The following is a 16,058-nucleotide window of genomic DNA, read 5'->3' as shown; positions in this document are numbered from 1 at the left end:
TCTCAAGGAACACTGGGATTGATCTGGTTGACTCCCCCCCTCCCCCCCTCCCCCCCTCCCCCCCTCCCCCACTCCCCCCCTCCCCCCCTCCCCCACTCCCCCCCTCCCCGCCTCCCCTCCTCCCCACTCAAGGTGATGTGCATTTCTAGCTCTGCTACCTATCTTTCCTGGAACATTCTGTCCTTTGTAATCAAATAGTTCTACAGTCAAGAGTGGGGCTTGTTGGAAAACCAGTTGTACATAGAGCCCAAACCTCCTTTGTTCTCCACCCTCCCCAAACAGACTCCAGGAGATGTATGGCCAATACTGAAGGCACAGTCTTGAATCCTTTATACATTGAAGTATGGCTGGCAGTGAGGGAATCCATGCCTCTGCTCAACAACAATTTGCATTTATATATGGCCATGAACATTTTAATACGGTCCAAAGTGTATCAGAGATCAGTTATGAAACAAAGTTTGATCAATCCATATAGGGTGATGTTAGCACAAGTATACAAGAGTGTGGACAATGAGGTGAATTTTGAGGAATGTCTTAAAGGAGGGCCAAGAGGCTTAGAGAGACAGTTCGAGAGCTTAGGACCAGGATTCTCTTGGTGCGACCTCTACACACCAGGAGATGCACACGTGGCCTGGCAAATGTTCACTTGATGTTGAATGCCAGTTCTCAAATATGGTCAGCAGGAGTGAGATGGTGGAACCTGTCTCTTTGTCCTGAATAGTGTCGGCTGCAGCTCAGTGAGCGAGTGTCCTTGCCTCTGATTCAGAAGGCTGTGCTTGGGACAGTACAGAAGCAAGATCCTAAACCCCCACCTCCCACCACCCCCCACCTCATTTATACACACACATAAACCGCCATTGCAGCTGGATGCAAAGAAATCTGTTGACCCTCTTTCTGGAGGAACAGATTTGTTAGTCAAGGCTTCTCAGCTAAACAAGCAGATTTATTGCATCGTTGTGTGGAAGCCTAAATGGGTTTCCTTTTCATACATTCCAGCAGTGACTGTCTGGTAAGATCTGGCTGCAAGGGGGTGCCCTGAGATTGTGAAATACATTTTACAAGCTCTCATTGATTTGCTTGCTCGATGATATGGGCGGCACGGTGGCACGGTGGCACAGTGGTTAGCACTGCTGCCTCACAGCGCCAGAGACCCGGGTTCAATTCCCGCCTCAGGCGAGTGACTGTGTGGAGTTTGCACGTTCTCCCCGTGTCTGCGTGGGTTTCCTCCGGGTGCTCCGGTTTCCTCCCACAGGTCAGGTGAATTGGCCATGCTAAATTGCCCGTAGTGTTAGGTAAGGGGTAGATGTAGGGGTATGGGTGGGTTGCGCTTCGGTGGGTCGGTGTGGACTTGTTGGGCCGAAGGGCCTGTTTCCACACTGTAAGTAATCTAATCTAATCTAAGATATAACAAGTATACAACAAGAAGGACCAGCCCATTCAAATCAAAATAACCTTGCCACAAAATTAAACAGCATCTTTATTCAGAGTGGGCTAGTCTCCATGTTTTCTTAAACCACTGCAACCATTGACAATGCTGGATGTGATCTGTAATACTCACAGACAGTCTAATGGGTGTCTTCGCATTAGCTACACATAATATTTGGAGAACCGCTGGTGAGTGAGCTGCTTTGTCAGGTTATTTGTCCCCTTTTCAGTATCTGGAGGGAAAAGCGAAGAAGTTATGGAAAGGTGGAGCTAATTAACTCGCAGCTCTCTTTCCAGCCAGTGCATGTTGGAACCCAGGGGTGGAGGTTAAAGCGACAAAGTACTGCCACGAAACCTGACAACATGGCTTCCTTTTTTATTCTGCCAGGATGGCCTGACCCCCCTCCACTGTGCAGCAAGGAGCGGGCATGAGCAGGTGGTGGAAATGTTACTCGATCGTGGAGCTCCAATTCTTTCCAAGACAAAGGTATTTCACTCAAACAATGGCTCTGAAGCAAGGTGTCAGGTTTTCTTTGCTTCAGGTCACGCCTTGAAATAGTTATTGAAACTGTGTAATGCAGTGTTGCCTTATCTGGAACAGAATAAACGGCAAGTGATACTGGTGAATGTTGTTAAAGCGTCCTCCGGGTCACCTGATCCCTGTGTACACTATTAGGTATGGTATACTCTGATCAGCTGATGCCAATCTGATTGTAGTTCTTGGGGCAGAAGAGATCAAAGGATATGGGGAGAAACGGGAACACAGGGTATTAAGTTGGATGATTGATCACATTGAATGGCGGACCAGGCTTGAAGGGCTGAATGGCCTACGCTTGTTCCTATTTTCGATGTTTCTTAGAGAAGCCTTCCATAGCCAAAAAGCATTCCAGTGCCAAAACCTACCAACTGTGGGCCCAAACCCTGCTGTAATCTTACTGAGGTTGGCATGCAAAGCCCAGCATCCTCCACGCCACAGCCCAAGTGTCCCAGATTGCCTGTATCATAAAACAGCAAAGTTAAGGCAAAATTCTGTACAGTAAAGAGTAAGGATTTGATTTGACTGGGCATGTTGGTGCTGAAGACCCTGCACCCACTGTTTTCCTGTTGAACTTTAGACTGTATTTGCAGCAAGGGAAGTACATAGGCTTGCAGCGCCTGTGATGTTCCTGCCTACGTTGTCCCTGCCGACGATGTCCTTGCCTACGATGCCCCTGTCTACGATGTCCATGCCTACGATGACTGTGCCTACGATGCCCGTCCCTACAATACCCTTGCCTATGCTGCTCCTGCCTACGTTGTCCCTGCCTACGTTGTCCCTGCCTACGTTGTCCCTGCCTACGTTGTCCGTGTCTACGTTGTCCGTGTCTACGATGTCCGTGTCTACGATGTCCGTGTCTACGATGTCCGTGTCTACGATGTCCGTGCCTACGATGTCCGTGCCGACGATGTCCGTGCCGACGATGTCCGTGCCGACGATGTCCGTGCCGACGATGTCCGTGCCTACGATGTCCGTGCCGACGATGTCCGTGCCGACGATGTCCGTGCCTATGATGTCTTCGCCTACGATGTCTTCGCCTCCGATGCCCCTGCCTCCGATGCCCCTGCCTACGATGCCCCTGCCTACGATACCTCTACCTACGATGCCCCTGCCTACGATACCTCTACCTACGATGTCCCTGCCTCCAGTGCCCCTGCTTATGATGTCCCTGCCTCCAATGTCCCTGCCTCCAATGTCCCTGCCTAAGATGTCCCTGCCTAAGATGTCCCTGCCTAAGATGTCCCTACCTCCAATGCCCCTGCCTAAGATGCCCCTGCCTAAGATGCCCCTGCCTACGATGACCGTGCCTATGATGTCTTTGCCTATGATGTCCATTCCTATGATGTCCATGCCTACGTTGCCCCTGCCTACGTTGTCCCTGCCTACAATGCCCCTGCCTACGAAGACCATGCCTGCATTGCCCCTGCCTACGATGCCCATGCCAACGATGTCCTTGCCTACGATGTCCTTGCCTACAATGTCCGTGCCTACGATACCCCTGCCTACGATGTCTTCGCCTACGATGCCCCTGCCAACGATGTCTTCGCCTACGATGTCCCTGCCTCCAGTGCCCCTGCCTACAATGCCCTGCCTATGATGCCCCTGCCTACGTTACCCCTGCCTACGATGTCCGTTCCTACGGTGCCCCTGCCTACGATGCCCCTGCCTACGATGCCCCTGCCTACGATGTCCCTGCCTACGATGCCCCTGCCTACGATGCCCCTGCCTACGTTACCCCTGCCTACGATGTCCGTTCCTACGATGCCCCTGCCTACGATGCCCCTGCCTACGATGCCCCTGCCTACGATGCCCCTGCCTACGATGCCCGTGTCTATGATGCTCGTGCCTACGATGAACGTGCCTACGATGCCCCTGCTAGTGATGCTGCTGGGAATTGCCTAAATAAAAGAACAACATTTTGGATACATGTCAATTATTTCTCCAAGCGGCTTGCCCTGCCCCGTGCCCATCTTGTTGCCCTCACTATGCCTCCTGCTACTCCGACCCCCTGAGCATGGTGGCGAGTGCACCAGCTGATGCAATCCGGTGAAGAGCAGCGAGGCAGAGTGACAAGTGAGAGGCAAATCAAGGGAACGCTCAGCGGAGGGCAATTAATGAGGGGAGGAGAGTGGGAAACATAGAATAGAGGTTTGAGGAAGGCAGGGTGGCAAGGGATGGGCAGTGAGTGAGGATGATAATGGGTGCCAACGTGCATGGTAATAAATCAGTATGAACATGGACATGAAGCTCCTGTTCCAGTGCGTTGGCAAGAGAAACCAAGTAAAAATGTATGTCCAAAAAAATGTTAGCTTAATAACATACCTGTTAGATTAGTGCCTGTTTGTATATTCGGATATAGTTTGCCCTTTAGGTCATGTCCAGTTTTTATAGATAGGTCCCTCTATTTATGTTGGCAACATTTTAATGGTCCCTGATAGGAAGTGTCAATTAGTGCCTTGATCCAGTGTTGTCCGCTGACCCCAGGAGATGGTAATAAGGACATATCGATGCCTTGGATAAGCAAGGGCAGAATTCACTGAGGTTCTGTTACAGGTTAGTGGTCAGTGGGTGTGTTTGTGTGTGCACTGCTTACATACAGATGGGAGGATGATCGAAAAAATATGATCAGACACTTGGGAGGAGAAAGCAGGCGGGAAGTGCCCCAGTGGTACAATTCCTTTGTTTCACCATGTAGCTTCCCATTGACAACCAGTGGACTTCTCAACAATGGTCCAAAAATAAAAGCCAGTCACGATCTTACTGAGGCTTTGGGATGGGATTGTGTCAAGTGTCCATTGGAGACGCAATGGCAATGATCTGCCACCTCTCGCTGTTGGCGCTCACAGATGGACTTGGGTGAAGTAACTGTGACAGATCCATGCTGTATCTGGTGAAGCAACACCCGATTTGAAAGCAAAACTTCCAGGGTGACAGGAGAGAGAGCAGGCAGAAAAAATAAGGAGGGTGCCAGTACTGAGGGAGGCAGGCACATTTGATACAGTTATTTCCCTTTTTGCGTGGACTCCAGCTCTTTCCTTGGTTTAATTGCTTCCATCTCTTTGCGACTCTCAGGTGTCTGTGAATTAAGGATGTGTGTCTCCTACGCTCTGATTTTTTTTTTGCACTGTGTAAAGCTCAGTTTTGGGTCAAGGGATCGCATTTCGCTCCAGAGTGAGGAGCAAATGTCATGTTGAATGCTCTGTTGGTCTACATCTGGATTCAGTCACTACCTTTGACTCTGTTGGACTGGTTTTAATTTACACAGCCAGCTCTTCCATCAAATTAGCTGACGGTTCAGTGGCAGTGGGTGACTGGAGAATTTACATTTGTCATGCAGCCTGACTTGCAGATATTGGGGCAGACAGCATTCACACGTTCCTCGGAGTGAGGTTTGATCTTTGGGCGTGTGACTGCCCAGGGGGAGTCTCTGATCAAGGGCTGGGCTTGTGGACCCCAGGTGGCGTTACTGTGGCAACAAATACATGTGAGGGGTACTGAGGTGAGGTAGAAAGGCAGTAGGTGGTGGTTTTGTTGGCTGGCTTAGAGGAAGAGGAGAATGTTTGTATGCATCATAAAGGATGGCACAGACCGACACTGTACATTCTGGGGAATAAACGGATGTAGTGAGTGAGTTTCTTTGTATTCCGACAAACTTCCTGTTTGTTCTCCATCAGAACGGGTTGTCCCCTCTGCACATGGCCACGCAAGGAGACCACCTGCATTCGGTGAAGCTGCTCCTCCTCCACGACGTGCCCGTTGACGATGTGACCAACGACTATCTGACAGCACTGCACGTGGCCGCGCACTGCGGCCATTACAAGGTTGCCAAGGTCCTGCTCGAGAAGAAGGCCAACCCCAATGCCAAAGCACTGGTGAGTAGTCTGTGTGCCTGACCGCAGAACACCCCCTGGTTCACACAGAAAGGAGCCTCCTTCACAAAGGCCAGTCGGCCCATCGTGCCTGTTCTGGCTCTTTGAAACAGCAATCCCATTAGCCCCAAAACCCCAGCCCTTTCTCCTGAGCCTCAGAAACCTTTCCTTTTTACGTGTTTTTCCGATTCTCCTTTGGATCGTGACTGTCAAATCTTCCTTCCTCGCTGTTTCTAACAGCAGAAAACCGATGTTTTCACCTACCTGGTCTGGTGGGAGCAAAAGATAAGATGGTCGAGATATTCTGACCATTGTTCACTCAATATCTGTGGTTATATAAAACATGATATACTATATAATATCTGTGGTTATATGAAACATGATATAGCATATAATATTAATGGTTATATGGAACATGATATGGTATATATTATCCATGGTTATATGAAGCATGATACAGTATATAATGTCTGTGGTTATATTAAGTGCTGGAGAAAATCAGCAGGTCTTTCACCCTCCATGGAAAGATAATTAAAGTTAACATTTCAAGGCCAATGTGTATTTTCTTCAGAACTAGTTATATTGTTTGAGAAGGAGACGGTGCTGTCATGGTGAAATCCCTAAGCTGGTCATCCAGAAACCTTGGTAAATGGCAGGAAAACCCGGGCACTTCCAAATCCACCACAGGTGGAATTACTTTTGAAAAATTCTGGAATGCAAACTTAGCCTGACTGACTGTGGCTGTGAAACTGTAATTACTTGTGATGAAAACCCATCTGGTTCACTAAAATCCTTCAGGGAAGGACACTGCTGTCCTTACCTGGTCTGGCGTAGATGTGACTCCAGACCCCACAGCACTGTGGTTGACACTTGGGTTGCCCTCTGAAATGGCCTGCAGTTTAAACAGCAAAGTCCAGTCTTTCCAGAAACATCCACAGCTCATGGAAGGAGTGAAAAACATAGTTGAAGGACATCAGTCCACGTCAGACATGAAGGAAGGTCAGGAGGCTGGGTCTTCATCAAGGACCGTGACAGGTACAGGGCTTAAACCCAGGCTATTGATGTTATTCTGCATCATACTCTGGCCCTTAGTCAAGTGACTAACTAAATCCCTTCCCACTGCCCAGTGGATAATTTAAATCATTGGTCTTTACAGAACCTTACCATCCATAAACTGGCTTATGTACTAATAACAACTACACAACAGAAGATTCCCCCATAACCCCAGTGTTTATTAACTTAGATTGACTCCTAGTTGCGCAGTGCCTGAATGTTAAAATTCCCATCCTGTTTCCCAATCTCTCCATGGCCTTATCCTTCCCCATCTTTGCAATCTCCTTGAGCCCCATGCTCCTTTGGAATATTTGCGGCCCTGCGATTCTGGCTTCTTGACCATCCCCATTTTAATGGATCCACATGTTTCCAGCTGGTGGAGTCCTAAGCTGTAAAATTTCCTCCCTAATCCTCCTGGATCTCTCTTAACTCCTTTAACCTCTCTGACTTACAGCTTAGTCTGCTGGTGTCAAAAATGGATCATGCCCTCAAGACATTTAGCTGTGTTAAAGACACTATACAAATGCTCGCTTTTGTTGTTGCTGTGGAGCATTTTGAGATGTTATTAAAAATTTGAGAGAGATTTCACGTGAGTGGACGTTGTGCCTTCCTAAGAGAACCCTTGTGTTGGGTTTCTGTTAGCCGTACAACTTTAAGCAGAAGTTCATTTTAAGACGTTTCTAGGAGGTGCAAAGAGAAAGCGTTGCTATGGAAACCACTTTGCACTCGCCCTGGCTGCCCTGTGGTGTAGGGTCTGCCGAGGCCAGCTAGTGGAATTTAATAAATATTACTCCAATGTCTGGCCAAGAGAAACAGGAATTAGCTGTCAGTGACTCGCTGAAGAATTTTATACATCCAGTGTCTTTTGTCTAAAGGTAATTGGTTGCAGAGTGACAAAGGTCACTGTTTTAACACAGGCAGATGAGGTGGGGGGTTGGGAGAGACTTTTGCAGTCTCAGGATCCAAAGTTGCTTTATCACAAGCTATGAACTAGGTTTTCAAATTGTTCCAGTGAAGAGAGGTCTCTGTTTCAGAACGGGGCAAGGAAAAGGATAGATCCTGCAAGTGGTCATGAAAGAAACCAGTGGAGACCAGATCAGTAACTCTCCCGCAAAGGGCTTTCCGTTAATAAGCAACCCGATATGGTGTACAAACTAAAATATAAAAATTCATTGTGGATTTTCAGACAGAAATGGAAGACCAAATGGCTCCAGAGTTACACTCCATGGATGTGACCAGTTTATGAAGGAGTTTAAAGATGAGCACAGTGTTAGTGGTTACCTTTTCAAGCGAGCTTCAGTGCACGGAATTCTCCACATAACAATGAAGTCTCTGTTTTCACCGTGTCAATGCTCCAATTTCTAAACAAATAAAAGGGAGGGCGGGCTCAGCTCGGAAAGCAGGAAGGGCGCCCGAGTAGGTAAATGATACCTTGAGGAGTAGAGAAAGAATCAGCAGTGTGAGAGGGACTGAGCGCGCTGGTGAGAAAGGTTGAGTCCTAGGGAACAGGCCCTCAAGTTGAAGGAGTTTCAGAGGGATGTTTTGAAGCTGTGAAAAGGATCAGAAACCCTCCTCAGGTTCTCAGAAAAAAAACGCCATAAGAGGCCGGTGGTTTTGAGAGTTCAACAATTTCTCAAAGTTCCGTTTGTATCATCAATTTTCTCCGCTGTGTGCCTTCAGCCACCAAGATACTCCGCTCCAAGTCACCTCCGACTTTCAGTCTCTTTCCTTATATTGTTCCTTAAAACTACGATCGGGTTTTTGGTAACGTATCCCAATATTTGACTCAGTGAGACATTGGCCTGTTATGCAGTGCCTTGAGAGGATTTACTTTATTAGAGGTGTTATATGAATGCAAATTGTTGTAATATGCGGTGGACTGGAGCACATTAGCCCCAGTGTAACTCTGTTTACTCCTGTAGCTCTTCCTACTGACTTTACTCTGCTACAGTCCTGTCCAAATCAGTGTTAGGTGAAAAACCTCTTGATAAAAGAGAGAACAGCCTTGTTGTCTTGAAAGGTATTGAATAACGAACAAGTTTTGAACTGGTGTTGCAGAATGGTTTCACCCCGCTTCATATCGCATGCAAGAAGAACAGGATTAAAGTAATGGATCTGTTGTTGAAGTATGGAGCATCAATACAGGCAGTCACTGAGGTAACAACAACGTTTCTGTGTGCGAGTATCGGTGGGTCTGTTTCTTTATTGAAGTTTTTGTTTCTGTGTTTGTATTTTTGTGTACTGATGTAACCACTTGTGTGCATTTGTATATGGATGTTTCTGTGTATATAGATTGAAATATTAATGTATATACGTGTTTTCATATATATGTACTTTGGTGTCAGTTTCAGCCATTGCAATATATTAATGTGCCTGTCTCGTGTATTCATGTATCTATGAATGCACACTTTTGTATAAGTGGTCAAATGTACATTTTTGTATACATTAATATATTTGTGTTTCTGATTTTGCATGCATGGGCATCTATGGTTGTGTTTATTTGTGACTGTGTGGGAGAGTACACAAATAGTGTTAGTGTGAGTATGTTGATGCATGGTTGTGTTTTGACATCCACCATTACCTGTGGGTTTGGGTGCGCATACATATTTGTGGGTACATGCATTCACGTGTGCATATATCAGTCTTTATATGTGCTTTTATTTGTATTGGTTTGTATGTGTGCTTGTATTTCTAGTGATCTGGGGTGGGCATGTAGGCCTACTAGTCTCTATGTCTGTAAGTGTGTGTAATGGTATGTGTGGGCTGATCTGTCTGCCTGTTCATGCATGCATTAGTAAGTTTGAGTAGTTGTGTATATTGGTCTGTATGTGTTTTCTGCATATATTGTTTTGTATATGTTTGTGTGTGCATATTCGTTTGCACGTGATTTTGAGTGTATATTTGTACATGTTATGTGTTTATTGTTCTGTATGTGTTTGTGTATGTGTGTTCGTGAGTACGTGTCTGTGTGTATTGGTCTGAAAGTGTTTGTGTTTATATAGATGTGTATCGGTCTGTGCATGTTTGTGTGTGTTTGGTCTGCAGGTATTTGTGTGTGTGTATATTGGTCTCAATGTGTTTGTGCGTATATCTGGATCTGTACATGTCTGTGTGTATTGGTCTGTATGTGTTTGTGTACATATTGGTCTGTATGTGTTTATGTGTGTACCTGGATCTGTATATGTCTGAGAGTGTATTTGACTGTATGTGGCTGTGTTGGATATTGGTCGATATGTGTTTGTGTGGATATTGGTCTGTACATATTTATGTGTGTATTGTTCTTTAAGTGTTGGTGTGGATATTGGTCTGTCTGTGTTTGTGTGGATGCAGTACAATAACTACCAGTGTAGCAGAAGTGCTGTACAATCGTGTTGAGTGATCTCTGTGTGACACACCTTATTATTCTTCACAGTCCGGCCTCACACCTATTCATGTCGCTGCGTTCATGGGACATGCAAATATTGTGACACAATTAATGCAACGTGGAGCATCACCAAATACAACAAACGTGGTAAGGAAACACTTTTACCAAGGAAGGCCAAGGGTATTTTGACAGCAAAGTACTTTGCATGTTTAAATGTACAGTTGAACGAGAAGCTTTGTGCGCTGCAGCTAATTGGTTAATAACATTTGTACATATTATTCAAAGCCGAAGGGGGAAATAATCCTCCAACACCAACCTGGGTAAAAGTATAAGCCTTGTCAGCCTCTGTCATAGACCAATGCATACACAACTATTGGTAGCATACCATCATGTTAATTCCAGGGTAATAGGAGGAGAGCTGGATGGATTCTGGTCCTTTTCCACCTGGTAGTTCCGACATGCTGAAAGAATTCCTAACAAAAAATAGTGTTCGCACATTCAGTGAGGAGTATGGGCAATGAAAATTAAAGCAGAATTTTTGTCACACAAACTGTCTCTTCAAACTGTTAGAAATTAAACCATAGTTTGGTGTCTAATTTGAACTAATAAAGGAACGAGCCTGTTTTCCAAAGGAGCAGTTCAGTGATGTGTTTTCAGATTTGTATGTGAGTGTGGGTTGGTGGGACTGTGTGACTAATGCTGGCTGTGGTCAGCAATGTTGGAGCCCCTATTCTTGGCTTATGTTCAGAGAAAGTAGATCTTAGAATGAAAGATAAAGTTTAGGCAGCCCACTCAGAATTATTTCCTATGTTACAATTTTGACTAAAGACAATCTGTTTCACAAGATGTAACAAAAATGCAGAAATTCATCCTCCTGCAGCTCCCCTCCCCCTGCCCTATATCCTTTCCGGGAGGCCACCAAGCAACCATCTGATTGCTTCAGGGAATTGTTTTTTAATATCCATTGCATCTTGGAGACCAAGTGGAAAGGGTTGCTCTTTGAAGTTCCCTAATTTACAGTGCTGGAATTCAGTTCGACATTAACTGCTGCTGAAGGTCAGATTGAATAGTTGGACTGAGGAAGTTGGAATGTTACTGAGGTGCTCTGAGCAGGAATACTCATGAGGCACTGATCAAGCTGAGCTCTGTCGTTTGAGCTTTGCCCAACATACTGATTCAGAGGGACTGAGACCACAAAAAACATCCTGACAAGAAACACGAAAGGGAACTTTTTCAAAGCCGCACATTCTTGATTGACAGGACTGTGGTTCAGGATTTGGCATGCAGATGAAAATGTGTAGCTTCTCAATTAACAGCCCTTGAATTTAACCTCTCTCTCTCTCTCTCTCTCTCTCTCTCTCCTCCGATTATACAGTATTGTCTAACAAGACCCCATGTCACTCAGTTGTAACCTGGGACCATAAATCCAAACTAAGTCAACCTTTGAGTTGCTAGTGCACAGGATGCTGTTAAACTGCCTTGTCAGGTGACCTAACAAAGATTGATGGGCAGTTCAGAGAAGAGCTTGGGAATTTTCTTTCATGTCACAATTACTACTTATTCCACCTAAGTCTGGACTCCTGCTTGTTTTTATTTTAATACTGCTTGTGGAAGCTTGCTGTGCACATGTTAATTAGCATTTCCAGCATTAGCTTCTGAAATAGTTCACTGGTTGTCAGACAGTTTTTGGGAAAGGTTGAGGTTGAGAAAGGTGATATGGAAATTCAGATTTGTCTTTCTTCAGCGATTGAGCTAACAGGATGAACAGCATGGGCCAAGCAGGCTGTAGGATCACAAGCACCAATTTTCCGAAAGGGGTCATAGATGAGAGTACGTATCTTAAAATCACCTGAGGCTCTTACCAAATCTCGTCAGAATGGATCTCATGGGGTCATAGAGATGTACAGCTTGGAAACAGACCCTTCAATCCAACTCATCCATGCCAACCAGATATCCTAAAGTAATCTAGTCCCATTCACCATCATTTGGCCCATATCCCTCTAAACCCTTCCTATTCATTTACTCATCCAGATGCCTTTTAAATGCTATAATTGTACCAGCCTCCACTACTTCCTTTGGCAGCTCATTCCACACATGCACCATTCTCTGCGTGAAAATGTTGCCCCTCAGATCCCTTTTTAAATCCTTCTCCTTTCACCTTAAACCTCTACCCTCTAGTTTTGGACTCCCCTACTCCTGGAAAAGCACCTTGTCTATTTACCCTATCCATGCCCCTAATGATTTTATAAACCTATATCAGGTCACCAGGGAGAATAGTCCCAGCCTATTCAGCCTCTCCCTATACCCCAAATCCTCCGACCTTGGCAACATCCCTGTAAATCTTTTCTGAACCCATTCAAGTTTCACAACATCCTTCTTCTAGCAGAATTGAATGCAGTATTCCAAAAGTGGCCTGTAACCAATGACCTGTACAACCACAACATGACTTCCCAACTCTATGTGTTAGTACCTAAGATTTTGCTTGACAGTTTCATTATTCTTCAACTGGATCCACTGCCAATTTATGGAATTTCTTAAGTTGCAAATGACAAAATACTGAACCGTGCAGAATATTCTCTTGTACCCACACAGAATCTGTCGTCTAACTCAGGCACAGGTCAATTCATTTTTGAGAACTGCTCTTGAGATTTCTTGACTGCTTTTGGTTTTGATTTTCAGGGGGTTCCTATTTCATTCTCTCCAGCTCCTTCATTAAATGATGTGGTCACATAGTATCCTGTGGGTTTGTGTTGATATCTGAAGGATTTAGACTCTTGGTGAAGCAAGGATAGAAACTGTCATCAATATTGTCGGTATGCGATTTTGGAGAAGATTTGTAGCTCAGGTTATGGATCAGGGTGTACATTCACGATCATTCTTCTGGTTGTTGGTACGGGGTCCTTTAAATTCATCAGGAGCTGTTTCAGTGTGGTGGTAGGTTTGTGAGCTACCATGATGCCTAGGGACAGGCTAAACAAAGACACGCATGGGAATTCCTAAAGGCCTGGCATTCAAACAAGAACTCCATTAGCAAACGCATCGACTTGGGCCCCATTTACCCACCTCAGAAACAGAACTGGAAGTGATATCACCTACCACAACAAACCGAAACAGATAAATAGCAAGTGGGACAGAACACCAGTGCTTCACTGGAGGCTCACTGATGATGTTACCGAGCATGGTGACAAAATGTCTGACAACAAATCTACCCGCTCAGCGAGCAAACGTACAACCTGATATTGTCACTAATTAGGAAGTCTCCATAAAGTTAAAGCCACAACACACCAGGAAAGCATTAACTTGCTGGACATCACAGTATATAAGTCGGCATTAGACAACAGGTATAATTTTGCAAAAATGCTATTTTTAAAAAAAGGAATTAGCACCTTTCTATCCACAAAAAGTATCACACTGAACACACTTTCCATAGACTGATACGGTCATAGATAAACTGTTGCATGTTTGCCTTGAACACAGTCTTTGAACCTCAAATTATTCATAAACAGCTTGAGGTGTGATGACACATAAATACAAATCTGTATGAAATAGACGGTTTGGTATTAAACTTTCCAATTAACACAGTCATCATTACAGTCATATTCATTACATTTTCCCATATCAAGTAGCTCCTAAAATCATGTACAGTACATTAATTCGTGAGACATTCATTACTTTAGTTTTCATGTTTCCAATTAGATAATTATTCTTTTGTGAAAAGTTTAAACTAGTTTCTTTCCTTTGCGGATCCTTTCCCTCATTTTGAGATGCTCTTCCCCCATTTTCAGACGCTCTTCTCCCACTTTCAGATGCTCTTCTCCCATTTTCCGATCCTTTCCCTCATTTGCAGTCCCTTCCTCCCTCATTTTCAAACCGCCTCCCTCATTTTCAGACCCTCTCCCCCATTTATAGACCCTCCATCCAAGTTTCAGAGCCTCTCCCCATTTTCAGACCCTCTTCTCCTACTGTAGGCCGTTGCTCTTGCCCCTTTCCAGTATCCTTCCTGCTCATGCCCTCATTCCAGACCTTGTCCACAATGTGCAGCTTCTCCCTTGCCCTCGATAGCTGTTTGCTCCATGTTCTGCAGCCTCAGTTGCCCCTAACCTACCCCACCCCACAGACACTTGGCCCCCTCCACAGGCACACTCTCCAAACCCTTGGCCTTCTGTCCTAGTCTTACTGGCATCGCTCCCCCTGTCCAGCAGCCTCACTTCGTTGTCCCGCCCCCTGCTTCCCCTGAAATTGCTGCCTGCTGCTACTAATCTCACTCCTCCAGTTACAGGCTGCTCATTGTGTTTATGTCTCACAGCCTGTATGCAATATAACTTTAAGAGACATGTCCATTATCTCATTATATCATATGACCTGATGGGAAAAAGGGCTCATTACCATCTTTACTAGGCTTACTGGCAGCATGATGTGCTGAGGGAAACCTGCTACAGTTTGTAACCAAATTGCTTAGCAGTGCTCGTGATTGTAATGTTTCTAGATACCAGAAGCTGTCATTAAACATCTATTGAATCTTTCAGTGTCAGTCACCCATGTCTGCCTCTTAGGTTAAAGGAACTAACGTAAGTATCACCTTGAATGGCACAGTGGCTCAGTGGTTACCACTGCTGCCTCACAGCGCCAGGGACCGGGGTTCAATTCCAGCCATGGGCTGTGTAGAATTTGCACATTCTCCCAGTGTCTGCGTGAGTTTCCTCCGGGTGCTCTGATTTCCTCCCACAGTACAGTCCAAAACTGTAAAGGTTAGATGGATTGGTCAGGCTGAATTGTTAATAGTGTCCAGCAATGCGCGCAGGCTAGGTGGATTAGCCATGAGAAGTGCAAGGTTACAAGGATGGGGTGTGGATCTGGGTGGGATGCTCTTTTGAGGGTTGGTGTCGACTTGATGGACCAAATGGCCTGCTTCCACACTGTAGGGATTCGATGATTTGTCATGCACCAGTGTCCTGAATTAGATTAGATTACTTACTTACAGTGTGGAAACAGGCCCTTCGGCCCAACAAGTCCACACCGACCCACTGAAGCGCAACCCACCCATACCCATTTACCCCTTCGCCTAACACTACGGGCACTTTAGCATGGCCAATTCACCTAACCTGCACATTTTTGGACTGTGGGAGGAAACCAGAGCACCCGGAGGAAACCCACGCAGACACGGGGAGAATGTGCAAACTCCACACAGTCAGTTGCCTGAGGCAGGAATTGAACCCAGGTCTCTGGCGCTGTGAGGCTGTTGTGCTAACCACTGTGCCACCGTGCCATCCTGCTGATGTTAAAAAGACCACTGACCAATGGCAGATCATGAAGGCACTAGGTATCAAGTTAATTGCAGTCCTCGTTTATAAAGAAAGGACTTCTAAATTCCAGATAATACATCGTGTGGCATCAGTCAGATAAGTAGCGGTAATTGCTTGTAAAAAATTTCCAAGGTCTTACTTGCAGCAGACCCTTTGGAAAACCTATTGAGGATTGATGAGATGACAATTTTAGTATGGAGGGCAAAATGTGTTGGCGCAGGTTTGGTGGGCCAGAGGGCCTGTTCTGTGCTGTATTGTTCGTTGTTGTTTAGCGCTGGACTTCAAAACATGTGGAAGACAAACAGCATGTTTAGGTGAGTGTAGATCTGCAAATTAAATAGCAGAATCCCTGCCTATCTGTCCTACTGTCAAGTTACAAGTCCTGCATTGCTTTTACAAGGAAAGAAAGTAGCTTCAGCAGTCAAAAGGCTTAGAGTCGTAGAGTTCAACAGCACGGAGACAGGCCCTTTAGCCCAAACTGGTCCATGCTGACCAAAATATCAATC

The 16,058-nt window shown here is 45.6% G+C and overlaps 1 protein-coding gene across 25 annotated transcripts in view; it reads left to right on the top strand.

Moving 5' to 3' along the window:
- ank3b (ankyrin 3b) overlaps positions 1-16,058 on the top strand; it is a 716,427-nt gene that overhangs the window by 520,731 nt on the left and 179,638 nt on the right. For 21 of the 25 annotated variants that reach the window (XM_072557889.1, XM_072557888.1, XM_072557893.1 and 18 more), the window contains 4 exons: positions 1,814-1,912; positions 5,638-5,835; positions 8,944-9,042; positions 10,298-10,396. In XM_072557889.1, coding sequence (XP_072413990.1) covers positions 1,814-1,912; positions 5,638-5,835; positions 8,944-9,042; positions 10,298-10,396 — 495 coding nt within the window. The other 4 variants (XM_072557899.1, XM_072557901.1, XM_072557900.1 and 1 more) reach the window with 4 other exon arrangements.

Source organism: Chiloscyllium punctatum, chromosome 38 (genome assembly GCF_047496795.1).
Source record: "Chiloscyllium punctatum isolate Juve2018m chromosome 38, sChiPun1.3, whole genome shotgun sequence".
Lineage (NCBI taxonomy): Eukaryota > Metazoa > Chordata > Chondrichthyes > Orectolobiformes > Hemiscylliidae > Chiloscyllium > Chiloscyllium punctatum.
The sequence above is the reverse complement of the archived record's forward strand: the minus strand, read 5'-3'. Positions and strand labels throughout refer to the sequence as shown.